Source organism: Tachypleus tridentatus, chromosome 10 (genome assembly GCF_004210375.1).
Source record: "Tachypleus tridentatus isolate NWPU-2018 chromosome 10, ASM421037v1, whole genome shotgun sequence".
NCBI classification, from domain to species: Eukaryota; Metazoa; Arthropoda; class Merostomata; order Xiphosura; family Limulidae; genus Tachypleus; species Tachypleus tridentatus.
Genome location: NC_134834.1, coordinates 83344159 through 83367349, shown reverse-complemented (window position 1 = coordinate 83367349; position 23191 = coordinate 83344159). Strand labels below are relative to the sequence as shown.

The window sequence follows — 23191 nt, the reverse complement described above, 5'->3', positions numbered from 1 at the left end:
GTAATACGTATTATTAAAATCCTGAGTAAATATGATTCCCTGTGTTGAGTAAAAAATAATTCAAAACATCAGCCATATAACGTTTGCTCTCTTGTTTATGTCTGTGTTGAATTCATTTTTACAGAATATTTCTATAACCTACGTTTTCCGTATTCTTTTGAACTCATCTTTTGTTATCAGTACACATGAATTTCACATAACCAGTTGCGTAATTAATACTTTGAACTTTTCAAGGATTCAGTCAAAGAGTGCTGAGGTTTCCGTGGTATTTGATTTGATAATTCCTGGTTGATGCTTTTACTTCATCTATAATTCATTTACTTTTCAATGCCAACCGACCTACTTTTTTGAAAGAAACTTAAAGATGAACATCTATTTTGCTTTAGCCTAATTTGCATTTATTAATCCACTACGACATGTACAAAATGGTCATTTACCAACAAATCATGATTTTTACATGTAGATCTGAATATGATAAATGAGTATGCATTTCCATATTTTAAACAAGCTTAGTTAACATGTCGTTATTTCTAAATTTTCATTTATAAACTTTCTTTTGATATTGCATTCTAAATATATTCGGTAAGGTGGCCAGCAAAGTAAGCCAAAGTTTGAGAGTTGTTATGGCTTTTTGTTGTACCAAAATTGCTTAATTTTTAAAGCTCGTATTTTGAAACGGGCTCCAAATAAATACATTTTGTCCTCTGTTCTATAAATTTAGTTTATTTCGAACTGTGCCTGATATGCTTTCAATGAGATTTTTTCTATTGCAGTCTGTTGTTCTTTTGATTAGGCAGTTCCCCGCTGGGACAGCGGCAAGTCTACACATTTTTAACGCCGGAATCGGAGGTTCGTTTTCTCTCGTTGGACACTGCAGATAGTCCGATGTAGCTTTACCATAAATACACACACACTTGGGCATTGTTGTTGTATTGGCCTGCTATATATCTTGCAGCTAAATGAGCTAATGGTGTAGTTGGAGTAGTAAAAGAAGTTCCTTCAGCCAAAGATGGCAAAACAGATGCATATCAGATGGATTTCCATATTCTGTAGTTCATAGTTAAAGATTTGGGGGTCGAAATTCTCAAGTGGATGCAGAGAGAGAAAAATGATGTTGCGGGTTTGATTTCTGCAATTTACATTTCAATTCTCAGATGTTTTAATCTGACACTGATGTTTTTCTGTATGTTTTCCATTACTTCTTAAATCTTGTTATTATAATATAATTTATATTACTGAACTTCTCTAGTCTTACTATTGCAATGTTTTTGTAATTCTTCGATCTTCTTGTTATAATCCGTACTTTTGTAAATCTTGTCTCATTCTTACAATTCCTCTGAACATATTGTTTACTATAACGTACTCAACTACCTGTTATGAGCAATTAACAAAAACTTCGTGCATTAGAGTATAGGTCCGATGCACGCAGTTTTGTTATTTTTTAAACATTTTTCTTGATATTAATTTCTGTGTTGGCTACTTTAATATAAATTTGAATTTGTTTGTGATATCACACGTTTTTACTTATGTATTCAGATTATATCTAACTTGTTGCTGAAGAAAAGTTGAGTTGTGAACAAATAAGCGAAGCAAACTTCAGGGTTAGAAGTGCTGGTAAAGCACTTCCATGGAAAAACCAGTAACAATTATTACACCACTTTCTCATTGGAACAGGCACTTTGCTTTAGCAACCAAACCACGATGGAACAAACTTAAATGTATTTGGAATCGCTGCCTTCACTGATTTATGAGGACATTGTCACGAACACAGTATAGTTGATGAGTCTGGCCAACGTAAACTTACCAGTATATGTGCAAACTTCCCATAGAGATTGTTTTCACACATGCAATAAATTAATGTATTCTCACAGTAAATGGGTAAATGCATTTACATTTCAATGTAAGATACAACACAAAAACTGCATCCAAATTAACGACTTTTTCTAGAAAAGGATTTGTAGCTTTATTGGCTGTCACATTTAATCCCAATCTGCTAACTTGCCTTCTGGCCTATCAAAGGCTAAGGTAATAGACAACCAATTATAAATACCAATGGTCATTCTCCAAATCCTCACTGATTTTACTTTAAATCCATTTAAAAGTCAATTGGAAAATTTATTATATTCAGAAATTATGACAACTCCACCAGTTCCTGAAGAAAATCCTTACGAAAATCTGAGGAGTTACATGCAAGCCAAGCTTAGCTTTGCAGTCAGTTTCTACTGAGCCAATAGGACAGGGAAGTCTGAAACAAAAGGTGTACCATGAAAACTGTATCAGTTTTTCTGGCAATTACAGAGATGTCAAGTTATGCAGGGCACCACTGACCATTAACTGGAATTTATGACAAAATCCTTGCCTGGTAGAAAGTTGTTACACCATATCATCAAATTGAGCAGTGTAAATTGAACTACCATCCAAAAAAATAAATAAAAATAATAATCATAAGATCCCTGAATCAGTGTGTTTCCAAACTTGTACTTACTTTACATCCAAAAGGAAGAGTGCCATTGTCATTGGAAGGATGTCAAGCCTACAAGCTGTGTAGAAGCCATATTACCACAGCTTACTATAGCAACAATGGAGACGTGGCAATGTCACAGTCAGAAAATAATCACACCAAACATGCTCACTCTTTTAGCCGTGGGGCCATTATAATGTGACGGTCCATCCTAGTATTTGTTGGTAAAAGTGTAGCCCACAAGTTGGCAGTGGGTGGTTATGACTAGCTGCCTTCCCTCTAGTCTGACACTGCAAAATTAGAAATGGCTAGCACAGAAAGTCCTCTTGTAGCTTTGTGTGAAATTCAAAACAAACATAACAGACCAATTACCAGACTATTTCTGGGGATGTATCAATAGTCTGTGGCAACCCAAAAGCTAAGGAGAAATGCTAAGTAATCCAAAAAATACCCACCACAGGAACTTGTCTGAAAGAAGGACATCTACAAAAGTCTTCTACAGCCTTTCATAGGAGGCAATTTATATAATTTTGTTTTCCTTTTAATGGCACCCACTTTTATCCAAACAAAAGTTAACTTATAATTTTCAGTTACAATAACTTATATTTCTTTTTATTCAGTTCAATTTGTTTCCAGTACTTTTAAGCAGTATTTCAGTTATTTTGCAAATTCATTTACCAGCATTTTATTCCTTCTTTACTTCATTCAATGTATTTTCTGCACAGGTGTTTGAGAGCTAAGAGTCACACCCCTTGTTGTAGATAATACCTAACTGTCCTGGTCTGATAAAAAAAATGGTATAAAAGTATGGTGGAATGAAATAATCTATTTTGTTCTAGTAGCCAGAGCTATTTATACTACTGTAAGTTTGGTCAGCCTATTTATCATGTACTGTTTGTTTGTTTGTTCTATTGGGGGGCCTGTGAAAAAGCAAGATGGAAAACATTATATGTTCACCATCTAAAATATAAACATCACCTTAAACGCTGTGAATAAAGTGACCCATATTTTATATTAGCAGATACCTGCAAAACATCTGCAGTCAAATTAGTTTGTTTGTTTGATTGGTTATATTTTTATGCAAAGCTGCACAAGGGCTAGCTGTGTTAGCTGCTCCAAGGTTAGCAGAAGAAGACCAGAGGGAAGTCAGCTAGTCATCACTACCCACTACCAACTCTTGGGCCACTATTTTTTCATTGAATAGCATGATTGATCATTATATAATAACACCCCCACTGCTGTAAGGGTAAGTATGTTTGGTGGGAGGGATCAAACCCATGACCCTTAGATTGTGAGTCAAGCATCCTAACTACCTGGCCATGATGTACTGCAACATATTAAGTGTTAAAGGAAGTGAAATTAACATTTTAAGAGTATGAATACATTTTCATTTTCTGTTTTACAGTAGTTTTAGTTATGCTTTTTTTTACTGTTTAAGTGTATTATGAAAAGTTATAGCCACAGTACCTGCACATAACAGGAAAATCACAAGTTATAAATGTAAAACGATTTTCTAAGTGCTGATAGTTATAACTCCAAGTTGTTAGGTTTGCTTTGTTTGAGAAATGTATGAAGATGGATGCTGACATAAAAATACAACCAAGAATCTCAAAATAACCAGAATGGAGTAATCCTGCACATTTGTATACAAGTCCTTTGTTATTACAGCCATTTCTACAAGAGATTTCCTTTAACATAACATCATTTCATAACAAAGTACAAGCACAAATCAACATGAGAGATCAAAAAATGCAGTTGAAGTACTGATTCACATAGAGATGTATCAAGAGCATAGAATAAAGGATTATTTGCTAAATAAACAGTCATTTGTTAATTATAGTTTCAATGAAAAATCAAATTGTATGGGACATATAAAAACTATTTTATAAATGTATTTACAAAATACATACAACTGGACAATACAAATATGGGCTGCATCATCAAATTAAAAAACAATAACACTCTGTAACAAAATTATTTTTTCTTGTTTCTGGGCAGAAAGTGTTACTTCCCAATTGCTTATGCCTAAAGTAAATGGAAAAAGACCTATTTTTCTCTTCAGACTTTGCTTTTGTGACCTGGAAGCATATAATGAAAACATGATGGGAGACTATATTTGGGGCTGATACGTGAAAGTGATTTACATTACAGTCACAAATCTCAAAAACTACTCACTTCTAAACATTTTTGTATAACTTTAGTATAAATACATATAAATCTTGAGTAATATGTTTTTTATTCAGACCTTATGTTAATGAAATGTGCAAATTTGCACATTTTTACATAGAAAATAGGTTAATTTTTAAACTTCATTATCCAGGTCACAAAAGTAAAGTTTGAAGGGAATAATGGCCATTGTCTGTACTTTTGCAATATAAGTAATTAAGAAATAACACACACTATCCAGGAACAAAATTTGTGTTACATAGTGTAATTACAACACTTCAGCTATTGCATTTTAGAATAATGGTGTGGCCTATACACATTTACAAAAAGGTTAGTAAATGAAACATTCAATGCAAAGAATAAAATATTTTATTTTGAAAATATGAATTACTTTTATGTTTTAATATCTGTTAAATACCTTAGTCATCACACCAAACTTTACAATAAAATAGCATATGGCTCTACCGTTTAATATCCAAAGTTATTTTCTTAATAGTATTTCTCAAGAATATTCTAAATGAACCATTAACATACTTAACTTTAGAAACTATAACCTAAGTAATAAAGACAAAGACATTTTCTGGTGTTAAATGTTGCATTTAGCTTAAATCAATCAAAATCATAATAATATCTAAAAATGCTACCTTTAAAAAGATAAGTTTCATAGCTTCAAATAAACTATCCACACCATTTTTAAATGGTACAACTAACTAATGGTTTAACTCCTTCAGATCAATATCTCCCAAAATTGAAAGTTAAGGTACTGTTTTCCAAAAAAAAATATACATATGTGTACATATATACATATCTGAAAGAGACAGTCACATGCTTCAAAAAATCAAAATTTTGTCAAAAGTTTATTGACCTTTGTAAGCATATATCCTAAAGCTAACATGAAGTGAAGGAGATAACTGATATTATATCTATTAATTCATTAAAGAACTACTAGAATAGTCATGCAGATGGTCTCATGTAAATCAGACGATTATGACTGGTGTTCATTCATCCTCTGCAAGAGTGGTGACATGTTAAGTGATAGCTGGTAATTAACAGCAGGTAATATAGTTTATAGATAATCTAACAGTATTTTTACTAAGTTTGCACAAAAGTCAAGAAAAAAATGCAAATTCTGCACTCATGATGCCAGTCGTTATAAAAAACAATATAGTCACTTAAAGATTGTGTACCCAAGTAAGGGAAAAAAAAACAATAAAAAGTATGCTTCTTATAACTGTCAGTTTGAACATTTAATTTTACTAGCACAGCCTCAGATTTATTTCAACTTTTATTTTCTATGTAAATTCTGTACAAGGTGGATTGGTATTCCTTACCTCTACATGTAAATATTTTATTAGTACATGACAGTTGCAGCTTAAGAAATATGTAGAACACACTTTACATTATTGTGTGTAATACTTTTAAATATTCCTTGTTAAAATTTGCAAGGAAAAGCAAATTCTGGAACACTATTTTATTGATAATGGACGTTTTTCATTAGGTCAGCACAACAATACATATTTATTAGTTTATGAATTTCTTTTGTCATGGTGGTAATACTCTTTATAGCATTCAGCAATGTGCTGATGTAACTTATCTAATGATAATAATAAAGATAAAGGGCAGCATTTGTTATGGCTGTGAATAGTGGTTTATTAATCTTGCCAATATCAACAGTATTTACACACTCACAGTGTTTTGCAAATATCACTTCAAACATCATATTTATGCATCTGATAACAAAACAGAGTAACACATAAAAATATGAAATTTTCAAATCATGGTCTTTACCAATGGGAACAAACAAAACCAAATCATTCTTCTATAAACATATCTTTATAACAACAAACAATAATACATGAGCAAGAGATTATAGTGATAATACATGTGTATAAAAATCCTGTTACATTAGTTAACACAAGTGATTACTGTTTTGTTTATTAACACTTGTTAAAGTGCTAAAAATAACTTGCCACGAATGTACCTGAAAAATCATATTTGTAAACAAAGTAATGAACTGAAGTAGGAAAATGTTTATTTGAAGTCATTTATGATATATATTTACATTAACACTTAACAGAAGTACTGAAGAAACAATCTACATAAATATAAAACCATAAACAAGCAGAGAAAATGAACAAGCTCCAAGTTTGAGGAGAAGCCAAATTTTGTTTAAGAGTTTACTGGTTACAGATTAGCAGCCACTAACTTATAACTCTTTAAAAGCTTTTTTTTCACTTTCATGTACTACAACAAACCAGTCAGTGCTAGTAGTGACAGTAACTTCTGTTAAAACATGCTAGGCAAAATGTAATGCATTTCCATGTGTTATTCATATGAATAGACAACCATCTGTTGGTAGAACCTGTAATCTGGCTTCAAGCTGTAAGGACATGTAAATAAATGACTGTTTATTAGATTTGTTGTTACACCATTTCCAGAATGAGATATTATTCACAATATTAAACAGTCATTCATTGTCTACAGATCTGTGTGTTCTTGTTGCAATCAGGAAGGCCAACATAAGAGAATAACATGATCAACACATAATAACCAGGAATTTATTAACTATGTCCCAATACAGTGCATATAACTATAACAGCTGACAATGTCATCATAGTTAATGGCACTGATGATGAAAAACATTTATGTATTTACAACAGTGATTAACATCAGTTTTCTGCTTTTTATTGAACTCTGAGCTGTTTTCTTTCCCTTTGAACATTTGTTTTTATTTTAGAGCAAAGCCACACTGGATTATCTGCTGTATTCCCCATGGGGAATTAGGATTTTAGTGTTATAAGTCTGTAGACTTACCACTATCCTACTGAGGAACTCTTTTGAAAAAAAAAAAAAAAAGGGGTTAGAATTACAATAATGAATGCAAATCAAAGGATTTATTTTATAAATATAGAAAAACAATGCCCTCAAATTGTTGGATTATTTAGCAAACATGCTTTTGCCAAGAACTTGCATCTAAATTCTAAAGGAACACACAACCTTATTAAAAGTGCAAACAGGAACTAATTTTTGTATAAACTATCACACACACACACACACACACACAATCAATTTTCTCCCAAAATGTTCAAAATATTCTTTAACTGAATTATAATTTTATAAAGTTAAAAAATCTTAACAGCTTTTATATCAGTTTTTACTATTTTCTTGTACACAAGAAAGGACATTTCCAAATTTATTTCAGGCTTTATAGATTTGAAATATGCATACGAGAAAAATGTTTACCATATAATTACATTCATGTATCATTACTATACAGTTACACGTTTTTGCAAAGCTCTATAAATAGCAGCTTACATAGACCAATCAAAATTAGGCAGATAATAATAGTTTTACCAGATAAAATTTATCTCTACACTTCTTTATATAATTAAGGTTTTGTTTGTTTTAGCAAGAATTTACATAGTGAGCTATCTGCACTCTGTCCACTGCAGGAAACTTATCCATGAATTTTTGTGTTATAAGTCTGTAAACTTACTACCGACCCATCAATGGGACCTAATAAAGAAATGTGGTCAAAATGCATATAACAAAAACATTTGTTAAAAATCATGTTTCAATTCAAAGTAATTTCTTGGAAGTAAAAATTCCAAGCAAGAATTAAAGCAACTTTGTTTATAATCTTACCTGGTCTTGAAACAAGCTTTAAATAAGATGACACATAAGGAAGAGAACATAAGTTTGTTTTCTAACTGATTATTTTTACTTTTCTCCATATTCATGATTTTTGTAATGAAATGTAATCAATTATTGTGATGAGACAATTAATAACTTACTATTAATAAATCAGGATGGTCTGAAGCAAAACACACACACACACACACACACACACACATAGATATACATAAAAAAAAGATTAGCTTTTAAAAGTGCAGTTGGTTTGATTAACTAAATAAAAACTTACTTTCAACAGTAGGTTGTTTTCGCTATCCTAACTGCAACATGCATAAATTTTTGAATTGCAAATCTAAGTATAATCTATAAACATTTCACACATGCATATAACCTTTCACTGTAGCACCACAGTTTTTATTTATTAAAATATATTACAGCAGGGTTACAAAAGTAATTTCACAATAGAGATATGATACTAAAGATAAACATAATGGCTAAAGACAATATACACATGTTCTGGATTACAGATTACCCTGTGAAAAACTGTTCCCACCATTTCAGTAAGATGACCACAGGAAAGGGTTTAAATTATTTTTGGGGAAACTAGATATACATCACAAATGTATTTACTGTTTATTTTACACACACTATAATAAGAAAATGTATATTTTACTATGAGGCCTAGCTTCTGTATAGTACAAAGTTCCATACTTCTAAATTCTTTTACGAACATTCTGTTGTACATCCTTATTTCATAACAGTATAACTTATTGTAAGCTTGAAATGCTTGCTTATAATGCTTAAAATACCTTTTAGTCATTTGAATTATAGAAGGGTTATTTCTTGAGTAATTCTGACATTATATGGTATGGAAGTGAAAAGGTAAAAGTGGTTCATTTAAATAATCTATTAACATTTAATCTACTGAACTTAATGTTCACATAGTAGATAATAAGGAACAAGATCTAAGATGTTAAGATATAAATTTATCCCTCTACTTCAGCCAATATATTTATCCCCCAAAAATAGGAAAGTTAAACCAAAAAGATTGTTTCAGTTAACCATAATTATCAAGTCTACAGTCTAAATAATGAATCAACTTAAAAAAAAAAAAAACACTTTAAGGCAGAAAATCGATATTTAAAGTATGAAAACCAAAGACTAATAGTAATATTTTCTAAATAATTACACACACCTTAATGTGTGTTTCCTTTGCTTCTATACTCTACTTTGTTGTCATTTACTGTTTAATTCAACTACATTCAAGACCCTACTTACCAATGAACATCATCCATGGTCATAAAACAAAGATCCATTTTGACAAAGATTAAATTATTTTGAATCAAATGATATTTTTTATGGTTTACCAATAAAAAATTCTGCATCAATATGATTCTTGGTAATAAGATAAAAGAAAAGCTAAATCACTTAAAAAAAGTTTTTGTGCTGCTTGTTAGGTAGTATTAGGTGTGAAATATAAATAATAAATCAGAATACTGATGTACAGTTTTAAATATTGGTCATTATGTCAACCAATTCTTTTTTACTTATGTCTACTTGTTATCTACTTCAAGTTCCTAGCATTTTCTGTTTATACTGAAGAAATTTCCACACATTGTTTTTAGAAACACTAATTAGAAAGTGCTTAACTTTGCTTGATGTGTAGTCCACCCCACCACCGCAGTAACATTACTATGCAGAGGCATCAAACATTGTAATAATCTATTAATTACTTGAGACTTTTGTTCTTGCAGTATGGAATTCAACAAAACCCAAGCAAAAGTTAGTGGCTAGTTCAGTTCTTTGTGTGAAAGTCAACAGCCACGTTGTTCTCATGGGAAAAATAAAGCATTATCTTGAAGCAGTACCTCTCGCAGGTTTGCAGTTTCATGTACAATTATGTAAACAAACAGTTTCATGAATAAGTTGTAGGAGAACTTCTGGTTGATTTAACAAGTTCCACTAATGATTCAAATTCTTGAACTGTTGATTTTTTAACTCCTAATATCTCAATCTGTAGAAACAAAAATAATCTCTAATCAATGAAAAGTTTCTCTAATCTCTTTAAAAAATAACAATAAAAGACAGTCAACCAACACTGTGTGATTTGTGATTTATCACGAGAAACAAATAATAAATTTGTTAAATTACTTTAGGTTATTTTGTTTATTTTATAACAGACAATAAAATAAAAAATCAATTTATTATACTTCATTTTGATATTTAACTTGAGTTTTAAACATGATGAAAACGTACTCCAAGAAGCATCAAGTTCTATAATGCAATGACGAGTGGGAAAAATATCATTTTAAATTAGAGAGTCTTTAAGAGAGAATAAAAATGTAAAGATAAAGTTATATTGGCAAGTATAAACAAGATTATGAGAATGGATAATAAAAAAAATGATGGCTAAAATAAATGATGATAATCTTGTTCAATTATTTAAAGATGTATACATTTATTATAAAAAAAAAGAGAAAAACTTTGGAGGCATTTATTTGTTAATACACCTACTTGAGGAACTCAGTTTTTAACATAATAATGCAGTTTTATAGTTTTTAGCACTTGCTCTACTCGGAAGCTTCCAAAACAGTTACATTTACTTTCATGCCACACTTGGATGTTGTTGTTATTTTGTATTCCTTCAGTACACTCTTCATGTAATTCAATTTAGTTTTCAAATATCTAATAAAAGTATAATTTTACTATTCTGAAAATGTATTTCCAAGAGGTACTTATCTCTACTCACAAGATTACCTATTCCTCTTCAGTGCTGCCCTCTGTACATGAACTTTTTCTTTATGTATGCCACAAACTTTATTCTCCTCCACGCTGGAATTGCAAGATTCCAACATGTTTCTCATACAAATCATGCACCACTTCTTTACTAATAGGAGCATAACATGTTCATGTGCATGACACAAGTGACTTCCTCTACACTCCTCTACAGAACTATCACTTTGAAGTTTGGCAGCTGTCAGCACCAGAAAAAAGGGGTGAGAAGTGTTAGAGGAGAGAAGTACCTATCAGAAATATATTTTTAATATAGAAAAATTATAACTTCCATTACAGTACTTAGATCTTATCACTAGATTAGTGATAATCCCACATCAAAAACAGGAAGGATCAGTGTGAGGGAACAACAGATGAGCCCCCCAAAAGTATCCAGAGGACATTCTTGAAAATGAGATTCAGATCCAAAGATCAGAAGAGAGGAACTGTACCACTTCTACTCTACTCACTGCTTTAACCATGTAGTATAGAAAGATACTGTAATATAATCCCACAGAAAGAAAAGTGGGTAAACATGGATGCATCCCTGGGTGTAGAATGTCTAAGGTGTGGTGGGTCATACTCGATAAGTCAACTACATCCAAACCCTCGCTGGGTACCAACATCCATGTGAGGGTATGAAGTGGATCATACCCTCTTTACCTCAAACCCAAGAACTGGGGATTAAGAAATACTCCAATTCCAAGGTATGACACAAGGATTAACTCTGAGCTATTAACCTGGGAACTTGACATCAGTATCAACAGGATACCTCTCACATGTATTCAACACCCCCAACTGTAGAACAGGTTGGGACCAAACAAATGGCAATAATATCCCTGTAATAAGAGGATGAGGGATAGTCAATGATAGAATTGTAATTATCTCACATACTACTACTGTGGTCCACAACAAAGACTGGGAAATCAAAGCAGAAAGACAGACAACCTAAATTCCATTTGAAGACTTACAATGATTATTTAATTCTAAATCCAAAGCCAACCAGCAAGGTAACAACATTTTTGCCAGGGTAGGATGAGGGTTCCCAATCAAAGGGATGTACTGCATTGTGATGTCTCACTCCATAGTATTAGTTGTTGCAAATAGGAGAATATTACATCTATATACACCTGCAGAACACTACCTACCCTTGTAGGTGAATGATTAATGTATAAAACTTATTCAGCAGGGTGCTTCCATAATCAATCACCTCAGCAACTTGGAACTGGAAAGTGGCAATGACTCCCACACTCCACTTGAAGAAAGGAGAGTCACAATGAGCTGGTTAGTCCAGAGGATCATCATTACCAGAGACAGTGTAATGGATTACCACAAAACCTTATTTAGAAAAGCAGACCTTACTGAGTAATTCACTCGAAGCAGGGCAATGACTGGCAGCAATCCGTTTTTGCTTTACCCATGCAGTCAATGGGCGATACAGCCTGGGATGGACATATTTATGAGGAAAAATGCCATGAGGTTATTCACCTTACAGCACTACTTGCCACTGAGTGGGATCTATATGATAAAGAATTAGAAAAAGGCCCCTGAAAGAATGAAAGTATTAATCAAAACTTTCCAGTTAGAGTCATACCAAAGTCTGATGAACAGCCACAAGTGGTAGATGAGACCCCGTAAATGAGGAAAGTGCAATATGATCGAGATAGTGGAAGATGAATGTATTCCATTGAACTATGAAGATGAGAAGCAAGGGAAAAAGTGAGGTGTAGGATCTGGTGGGAGAACACCTGAAATAGAGTCTGGGAGAAATAGGCTAACTGAATCAAAAGGTGGACTCAACTGGTAAGGGTAGAAGGTAAAAGATCATGAAGGAAAAGGTCTGCCAGGGGATAAAGAGTTGGGAATGTGTACCCCAGAAAAAAAAGTAGTATGAGTTATATAACAATAAAGAGTCCTAACTGGGCTTGAGGATAAAGATGGGAAAGAGAATGAAGGGTAATACGAGAAAAGGAGGAATCACCCTCCTGAGCTGTCAACATCCAAAGGCTGAGAGAAGGACATATGTTTCAAATGAAAGAAGAGCAAAGGAATATTGGACCACATTAATGTTTCAATCTGGAATGCAGGTCTGTCAGTGAGAAACACCCTGGTTGTAGCTCAACTACAGAATACCTTCCACTTGTGTTGGTATACCTCCACAGAAGATGGATGGATGGAACCAGCTAACATGGAAGTGACTCAATGTGTGAAACAAAATCCTCTTGCCAAAAACCAGACGAAAGCCAGGGCTGGAAACACTGTTCATGCAATAAGGAAGGATAAGGTGTATAAGAAACACATAGCTGCCTGATGTGAGGAGTGAAAGTAAGCTTATGGTCAAAGATAAGCCCAAAGAACTTTGCATCAGGGACCATGGGAAGAACATCACCAAGACGGAGCTCAGAATCAAAGTGTATATCCTGCTGGTGGTTAAAAATGCATACACGATTTTAAAGAAAGAAACGGTAAAACCATTTCCTGTGGTCCACTTCATTGAGCAATTCAGGGCAGTCTGAAACTGCTGTTTATTAAACTTCATGTTTGATGATTGACATGAGATCTCATGTCTTGATGAGCATTGACATAGAACTCATTTGCAACAGTGGAAGAAAGCTGTTTAATAATAGCATTGATCTTGATATTGAAAAGTGTGAGACTCAAGATACATCTATGAGAGACTCCAAGATCCTGTGGAGAAAAAAAACACCAAACATGAAAGTGTAAAACCCACGTTGACTTGGAATCACCTGTCCAATAAAGTTCCAAATAGAGATGGGTTTACGGCCATACAACCCCATAGGAGTGGAGGTCCCACAAAATGTTATACATTCACATAGCATCGTAAGTCTTCTCAGGGTTAAAAAACCTGGAAAGATGTTCTCTCTTTAGAAATGCTTCCCTGATCAATGTTACAAGTCAAATCAGGTGGTTTACAGTAGAGTGATGTTAACAGAACCCACACTGGGTAAGCAAAAAAGAGTTTGTTTGATTCAGAAATCAAACAAGATGAGCAATAACCATCCTTTCTATGACCTTTCAGAGACAGTTAGTCAAAGCAATTGGATGATAATAGCCTGGCATCAAGCATCAGAAAAAACTTTGCTGCTAGATCTGGCTAAAAACAATCAGTAGAATAGCAAGAGAGTTAGGAAAAAAATAATGCAGCATCTCACATTGAACTGATGTATTAATATAATGACAAAAAGCAAGTTTCAGTTCCCAGTGTGAAGAGGCAACTATAGTTGTAGAGATGATTAACCCAAAAGAAAAGAGGGGATTGCTTTACCTGAAGATGGGAGAAGAAAAAAAGTACTGGATGCACAATTTCTTGCTCAGAGTACCAGTGATGCTTTGAGCATCAACAACTTCCTGGCCATGGAAAGCAAGATAAAAAAAGAATGGAAAGTATACCTCTCACTGACCAAATCTTGCCCCACAAGTTTGGAAATGGTGATAGAAGAGATACTAGTTGTGAACTTGATCCATGATTCCTTTTAGCTTTGACATCTAACCTGCTGAGCATGGACATGGACCTGTTGGAAAGTAATGAGGTTTGAAAGAATAGGATGCCTATGAAAGGTATCCCAGGCCAATTTTTGAGCCTTCCATGCCTCAGGGCATATGAGACTCCACCAAAGATGAGGATACTGTAGAAAACGTATTGAAGTTTTAGAAATAATAGACTGACCAGATGGCTGAACAATACACTCAGTCATTGCTACTATACCGTCACCTATCTGTGGCAAACAGATGATGGCAGAATCAACTTCCAAGCAAGTGGTGATAGAAACCCAGTTGGTCTGGTTCAACTTCCACCAAAGCATGCAGACTTAGTTTGTAGACCATAGCCAATCTCCCTCAAAATGATAAGAATATGACCACTGCTCCACAGGTCACCATCAATCCTCCACAAAAAGCAAGAGAAAAGTAAAGTGGAGCAGATAGAGATCAATGCAGTAACAAACTGACTTGGTGCATGAAAATAAGTACAGGAACCAGTACTGAAGAGAGAAAGGTCGTGATCCAAGAGCATATGCTACACAGAATGACCCCTTCTATAAAAATAAACAACACCACCACCACAAAGGAATTGTGTCCATTAAAGTCTCCCAAGATTAAAAAGGGAGATGACAATGATAGCGTCAAGGTCTGGCTGATCGTAAGTCTCTCTATGAGACAGGTAGAGAGAACAAACAGCAATGATATGACCCAAAAAAACCCAGATGGCTATAGCTACCAAGGGTGTATTGAGTGGCAAAGACAGAGTGGGCAGTGCTACTCTTCCATGCATTTAACCATCACACAACTCATAATTCCAGTATAATAAAAATTGCGAAAAGATGACTGTACTGGCAGGTTTCAGAAATGTTTCCTGAAAGAAAAGACACATAGGATGATAGGAATAATCAAGACCTTGATGTCATCCAGATTATAACAGAATTCTTGATGATTCCACTGTATCAAAGTGACCATTGTCTACTTAGGTGGAGGAGAACCAGAGGAGGACCCTTCAGTTCATGACCACACCATTTTTCTTTATTAGAAGGAGGACTGTTAACCTCCCTGGGTCAAGTGAGCAGGTCTCTATCAGTGGTCATTAATTCTAGTGACTGAGGGCATGAACAAATAATTGTTCTACACTTTGGGATTGAAGAAGATGAACCCAAGCAGATGCAAGACATTGATACTGAAGGAAATTGGCTTGTGCAGTCACTGGAAGGAATGGCAAGAACAAAGGGCATGAAGAGGGCAAAAAGACTTTTCACATAGTTTGAGAATGACTCTGTTGGAGACATGAAAAGATCTGCCTGTACTTCCATTGTAGCAGTGCAGCAACATTCATCTGATATGGAGTTGAGGATCATAGCTTCCAAGCCTCAGGATAAAAAATGTTAACCATTGTCACATGCCCTATGTCTTTCACTTCCACCTGCCTAGGACCAGAACAAAAGTAAGAAGGGTGTGCAAAACACCACATTTGATGCAGTGAGGATCCAGTTCACACTCATGTGTGTTGTTGTCTTTGCCACAGCAACATGCAACAGAACCACGACAAGATGTCTTTGAATGGCTAAATCGTTGGCACTGGAAACATGTAAGAGGATTGGGAATATATAGCCATACTTTACAGTTCAAATAATCCTCCTTGACAGTGGCAGGCAGCTGTGGTGATGTAAACATCAAAATTAGAACATTGGTGGGCACTATAATTGTATCCTTATGAATGGCAATGTGTCTCACTGCAGAAACTCCTCGGTTTGAGAAACCAGTAAAAATGTCCGACTCAGTGATGTTCTTCACATCTCTCAATGATAACTACTCCTCGTAAGGAATCCATAGTAGCATAGGAAGAAACCTCAATGGATATAATCCTCATGGCCTTTATATATTTTAATTATTATATTTTTTGAGGTTTTATAATATCCATAATAAAAGAAGAAAGATTCAGTGTCCACTGACTCACCCACCATGAAGTCTTACTAGGGGATGTACTACAATGTTAAAAAAGGATGCTACAGCACTATATCCAAACACCCATTGAGAATATCCAACACTGGTACTCAGTTGACCCTGGCCAAACAGGACCAGCAGATTGACCCTAGAAGGCCATCCTGAGGCTACCCATCTACAGGAATTCAAGGCCCAAGTGGTGTGTTGGGATTAGACTCAAACACCAGGAAACTCTCTTCCCCTTCACATATCGTCACATACAGCAAACACATGGGTGGATATTCAGATCCCAGAGAAGGTGAACTGAAAATAAAGAACCTACCCTGAGAGGTCCCATTACCACGTAAAAGAATCTACCTTATGGAATGTCACAAAATAGAAAAACAAATAAATTCACTGTCAGATTGGCTGCACCTGAGGCCAGAGTGTAAACAGTGGTTACTGGTGTAATCCCTGAAATGGTGATGTTAACTTCAGAATTCATTGTCACAGAAAGTTCATCAAATTAGAGTGCAGAATTAAAGCAACAAGAATTAACTGATAAATACTAATATAAGAAAAAGGTTGAATGAAAGCTAATTAAGTTGAAAAAGAACCACTTCATGGGGAAAACAAAGTCTAACAAGTAACATCACACATAAAAAAAAAATCACATCCAAACTCCAGTGCTGCCAAACTTTTGAGTGATAGTTTGGTAGAGGAGTGTATAGGGAGTCACAGTGACCCTTAATGACTTGAATGAGACACATGCTGTAATCTTGTAATTCCAACAATAGGGAATAAAAGGCTTGCGGCATGCATAAAGAAAAGTTTGCATACAGAGGACAGCACTGAATGGGAATAGTTAATCTTGTGAGATGAATTATGTATTGTATCAGAATTATAATTTGCTTTTGTTGACTAATTTTGAATATTTCTTAAACAGTTCCTTCAATATTCAGTCACCACATATACAAAGTTGAGCATAAAATGTAATTCGAGCAGTAATAATTATATTCAATTATGACATACCAGTTGGTTTCATTAAGTAAGGATGAGGGAAAAATCAAGAACTGGATATCAAACATCAAAACATGGAAATTATGAGCAGAAGCTACACATGTTCATATACTTTCTTACAACTACAAACCATTTTGAAACTGCTTCCAAACAATATAATTATATTCCATTATATGTATTAATTAGATTTAATAAACATAATTTATAAGAATAAAACTGAAAGTGTATTTTAATATCATTGCTTATGTTGTGCTTACCAAGAAAAAAGTAAAGAATTTCAAATTTTTTTGTAATATTGTATTTAAAAAAAGCATTACTTGTACACACTTAAAGTTTAAGAATCTTGTCAAAACGTTTTCCAAAAAAACAAACAATAAACAATGGTTAAAGAATAAATAAAATAATTTAAATCAGCACTGAAATAAGATATGGCATAGTATTGAACACTCAAAAAAGTTTGTTTTCTTATTGAAATATGCTAATGTAGCATAAAACATTGAATTATTAAAATACCAGCATATGCACAAATGCTTCTAAAACATGCTTAAACACCACCACAGATTTCATGTGTATTTGTTATTTGAAGTTATGCACATTTGATAGGGAAATATTCTAGCATTAATGCTCATTAATCATATGGACTTGTACAATATTAAAATGTAAAGCCTTCTTCTAAATGCTCAGAAATTTCCATGATTTACCTGCTGCCCATAATTTTCTACATCTAACCAGAGCTGAAGATGGATTTTGTCCTCGTCTGATACTCCACTGCTGTTGTTACGACTCTCACCAGCTCCCTTGTCTCTAATTCTCTTTAGTTGCTTGAGGCTTTTATCCATTTTTCTTAATGTATCCAAGACATCACTTGTTAACCTGAAGTACCTAAACAATAAGATCGAGTCAAATAAAAAAGTAGTATTCATCTATTTTTAATGTAATAGTTTTAAAACATCTTCATCTACTGGTTTATTTATTGAAACACACTTAATGTTTTCTTTATGATTTCTTTGCAATTAATTAAATTTTCCCAGTTGGCAAATGAACCAATACCATTTCCAAAAATAACAAAAATGTTTGAGATATGCACCATACCAGAGTTTTAACAACTTGCATTAATAATTACATAATACAGAAGTAACAATTCAGAGCATTTTTGTTATGCTGTTGGAGAACATATAGGAAAAAGCAAGATTACTGAAACAATTCTTGTAAAAATTTTAAATAAGTAAAAAAAGATACGATTGCTGATGTGACATCTAAAGATGAGTAATTTCAGGTAAACTATCTCGGCAGCATACTTATGTTTCACAATTTCACTTGAAAAGTATTTTACTGAGGAAAAAACATGTAGTCTGAAATTTCTAGCTGAACTCACATGAACAGCAACAGCAAACAGTATAGTATAGATCACACTCTTACTTTCATACCCACTATGATAACTACTTTACTTTTTAAATAAATACCAAATGTCTTGCTTCTTGCACACATGCAGTTGAAAATTCTGTAACGATTAAGCTGTAAATCACCTTAAAAGGTACCTTACAAGTTACAGACTGTAACATCATTGTAATACCTTTGATACTAACCCTCAATAAGCCTATACTGAGTAACTGTGTATAGATACAGAAAACAAATTCTAATAGGTGAGAAATGTTGCTATCAGTAGAGGTATAAAACAAGGCTCTTCTGTTTTTCAAAAGCATTTGAAAATAAACTCTATTAATAAAATTTTGTTACTGTGACCTAGTAGGGTAAAGTAGGGAAAATGGCTCTTTTTATCAAAGCATTCCTTTTGGAATTACAAAACTTAAGTATCGCTTTCATAGAAGATATTACAATGTACATATTATAAAATGTTATTTTACCATCACACAAACACAGAGAAAATTAGTTTTGTGTTTTAGAACAATTTGTTTTTCAGATTCATAAACATAATTCATTAATACTTGGTTTAAAGACAAGAAATCTTTCTGTGATAATATTTGAGAAAGTAAGAGCTTACTTGGTTGTCAGTTTGTCAAGGATAGCCTTTGTCCACTCAGTTAGCCAAGAACTAGCCAAAATATCCTTGTGGTCATTTTGAAATGTCTCTAAAGGTTTTAACACCACCTGAATGTAGGTAGAAGGTTTGGTTGGCACCTAAAAAGCATAAGATGTAAAACTGTAACTGTAGAATTCACGCAAACAAAGGTCAAGTAGTTTGAAAACCAGTTTTATTCTATATTTCAATACCCTAGGAAAGAAATGTGGTAATATTGAGTGGGCCTGCTTTCCATAATTAAGAAATATTGAATTTTTATGTTTACTGAAACTTTTTGTAATATTCTCTCAGCAACTCCAGCTTTTGTGTATGACGTTCCGATAAATCCAATTTCAGTCTAATCCATCTTTCACCGAGAAGCATCAGTTTCATACTTGTCAATGTAGTATACACATTCAAGCAACGTACATGAATAAAGTTCATGCAGGAGTAATACTGTATGACATTCAAACAATGTTTGACTTCCCAATATTAGAATTATGTTATATTTTATGAATTGGTATTATTTTGCCTTAAACATATAGGCAGGAAAATAACTTTTCCAAAGGAAATGTCATTTTACACACTATCTAAAAATGTGAAGTGTTAATTATATTATGATTTTAACTTAAACTTAGCAACTATCATTTCTTTAATTTTAACTGCTCATGAAGGGTTAAATAATATCCTGAATATCATAGTAACTACCTCAAATATACGTGACAATTATCATAATCTGTTATATTGCTAAAGAAAAGTACACGTTGTATAAAAAGAAACATTCAGCATCTAAGCTTTACATTTTTTCAGTTTTATAATGCTGATGATACTGTGGTCATTTATGATACTAAATTATAAGTAACACCACTTTCTGTTTCAGCAACCTATGTTATGTAATTCCTTTTAAAGATATAGAAAACTTGCTTTGTCCAACCAACAACAATGAAAACAAGGATATCAAATTACAGTAAAAACAAGAATTACTTAACTACACTCAAACTTGGATCAATCTATTTACAAGGTGAACAATTCTATATGGTCAAATTTATGCTATACACTGAAGTTACAGGTGCCATTATGTATCCCATATTTTTTAGCTACGATATATAATCAAGCCAGTCACAAAAATGTTTAGGATCAGCAAATTATTAGCACACAAAGAATGGATATTGAGAGCACTTATAAAACCTAAAGCTACGAACTGATAACAGATCAGATATATGTGTATTTTCTCACTTTGAAAAACCTTCACATACTTAGATTTTAAGCTCCTGAGAAAACGTACTTGTAGCAACAACGTTCACAATGAGGTGAAACATATTCAAAAAATTTATGGTTAATAAGAAATAATCTGATTAACTTAAGGAATGAACAAATGATTATCATTGATTAGTAGGTATGTTTTATGCTATAACATGACCATAATGTGAGGTTATACTAGTCCAGCTGCATGGCTTAACCCCATAAGATTGTCATGAGCTTAACAAACTTGACAGCCACTTTTGACAATAAAATTATTTTCAAGTTGTTGATTTTTATTACCTCTATACATTTTTAAATGTGTATGTAAAATTAAACACAAAAATGTTTAGTACAAATTTACTCACCTGTCTTAAAAATGCAGTTCTAAGCTAGTTGTGTACAAGATCTATGGTAATTACTGAGAGCTAATATTAAACTCAAAATACATTATGTAGCAAGATAAAAGTTAAATGAGATTCAAAAATCCATAAAACATTTTCAAAAATACTGTTAGATTGTTCAATTTACCTTTAACAATCTAACCATAAAAGCTAAATGTTAAGATAGCTGGTTTGTTTTTTAAAAATGTTCAGCATAGTTGTCCAAATTTTAAACTGATAGACAAGGGCAAGAGCAGCTAGTCAATAGCAATCAATACCAACTCTTTGGCTGTTCTTGTATGACTGAATAATAAGAGTTGACCATCATCTTATAGTGCACCCACGACCTCAGTGTGTGAAGCACACTTCTGTGGCAATGGGACATAAACCATGAACCCTCAGATTCCCAACTAAGCATGCTAAGACAGCCCATTCTATTTTACAGTGGTAAGAGTAACAAAATGTCATTATAAAACTGGACATATGTAAACCCATAACAATTAATTTTCCCTCAAATAAAAGCTACATACATCTCTGTTTGTTTTCCTGTAAAGTCTTGGAATTTCACTGACCATACGAAGATGTTGGAGACATTGAGACACAATGTCATTCACGACTAGTTCCCCAATCTTAGGTGGGAGTTCTTTAAGCTGGTCAATTGTTTCTTTTATAGTTTCTGCAGAAAATAATTTAAAAAAGAAAAACGTTTAGTAAGAAGTTATTGAATGGAGAAACTTAACATGTTTTAAATATCGACTTGTACTCATTACACTCAAGATGAGAAAAATGAAACTGCAATACCAAAGGTAAATAAAATGCTATACTATTTATAAGTATTAATACTTTCATTAATAACAAAAAAAAATACTCAACTATGAAACAATTATAATATTAACCCATACAGATAATTTACACTGTTTACTTACATTTGATTCTGAACAATACAACTCAATTTTACCTTGCAGTTTTGTAACATTTAGAAGTTTATGGTGTTGGAAATGTGGCAAAATTACATTGTCAAACAGTAAAGGCACCTGAAAAAAAACACAAAAAACATGATATACTTTGTTTTGAAGAGATAAATTTGGAAGAATGGTTAAAATCTGATAAACTAATCAGGTATCTTCAAGCTTTATAATATATAAAACTTGAAAACAATATTATTTTAACTTGTATACTGTTCATTGATATGATGAGGTCATATCAATATAAGACCCTTGCTATAACAATTTAAATACTTTTTATATGCTCGTAAAACCTCTTGTAGCTTGCAGTGAAATCATAATTTAACAAACTTCAGCAACTGAAACTTCTTGAAGTAGGTTTAAAAGTGAAGAACTCATTTCAGTATTTTTAATTCTGAAGTATGGTTCAGAAAACAATACTATTTAAATCAATACTAAATAATAGTAACAACATAAAACAAAACAATATTGATACACATGTAAATTATTAAATGCTAAGTAAATATTTAACACCAATTTCAAAATGAACTTTGTATGCTACTTTTAATATTTACAAGCACAAACTTCCATTTATAAAAACAGAATTAACAGAACAAACACTTTGTACTAACAACAATTTCGTATTGTCATGAATACTAGCGGCTTAGACTTAAATCTATCACATCAAAAAACAAAAACAATGCCAGAGTATTATTAGATAATACCAAATTAATACTTTTGTCATAACTGTGAAAGCAAGAAAATCTCTAATAAATCTTTAATCGTCTCAATTCAAAATATGAGAAGTAACCAGGATACAGTTCTATATAAAATATTTCTAAGACTTAGAAACTACTCTTCAATGATAGGTTATTTCAACATATTATTTTACTCAGTGTCTATTGCTTCACACATTTTGGAATATTTGTTTAAAGAAAAAGTACCTATATACTTATAAAGCCAATCATAAGTTACTTTCCATTTATATCAAGAGTAGTTTTAAACACTTTTCAAGTATTGTGAGATGAGATGCTCAATACTCTGCAAGAGCATGTAATATTACTACAAATGTCACTAATCTTCAACAGTTAAGGATGTAACTCTCCCACCACAAGGTCAGTTA

General features: G+C 32.9%; 1 protein-coding gene across 2 annotated transcripts in view; it reads right to left on the bottom strand.

Moving 5' to 3' along the window:
• Nucleotides 1–6252: 6252 nt before the first annotated feature.
• Cog2 (conserved oligomeric Golgi complex subunit 2) overlaps nt 6253–23191 on the bottom strand; it is a 50314-nt gene continuing 33375 nt past the window's right edge. For both annotated transcript variants that reach the window (XM_076462486.1, XM_076462487.1), the window contains 5 exons: nt 22083–22158; nt 21655–21800; nt 19485–19621; nt 18184–18364; nt 6253–10274 (listed from right to left, as the gene is read on the bottom strand). In XM_076462486.1, coding sequence (XP_076318601.1) covers nt 10176–10274; nt 18184–18364; nt 19485–19621; nt 21655–21800; nt 22083–22158 — 639 coding nt within the window. In that variant the 3' untranslated portion in view covers nt 6253–10175. The remainder of the gene's footprint in view (nt 10275–18183; nt 18365–19484; nt 19622–21654; nt 21801–22082; nt 22159–23191) is intronic.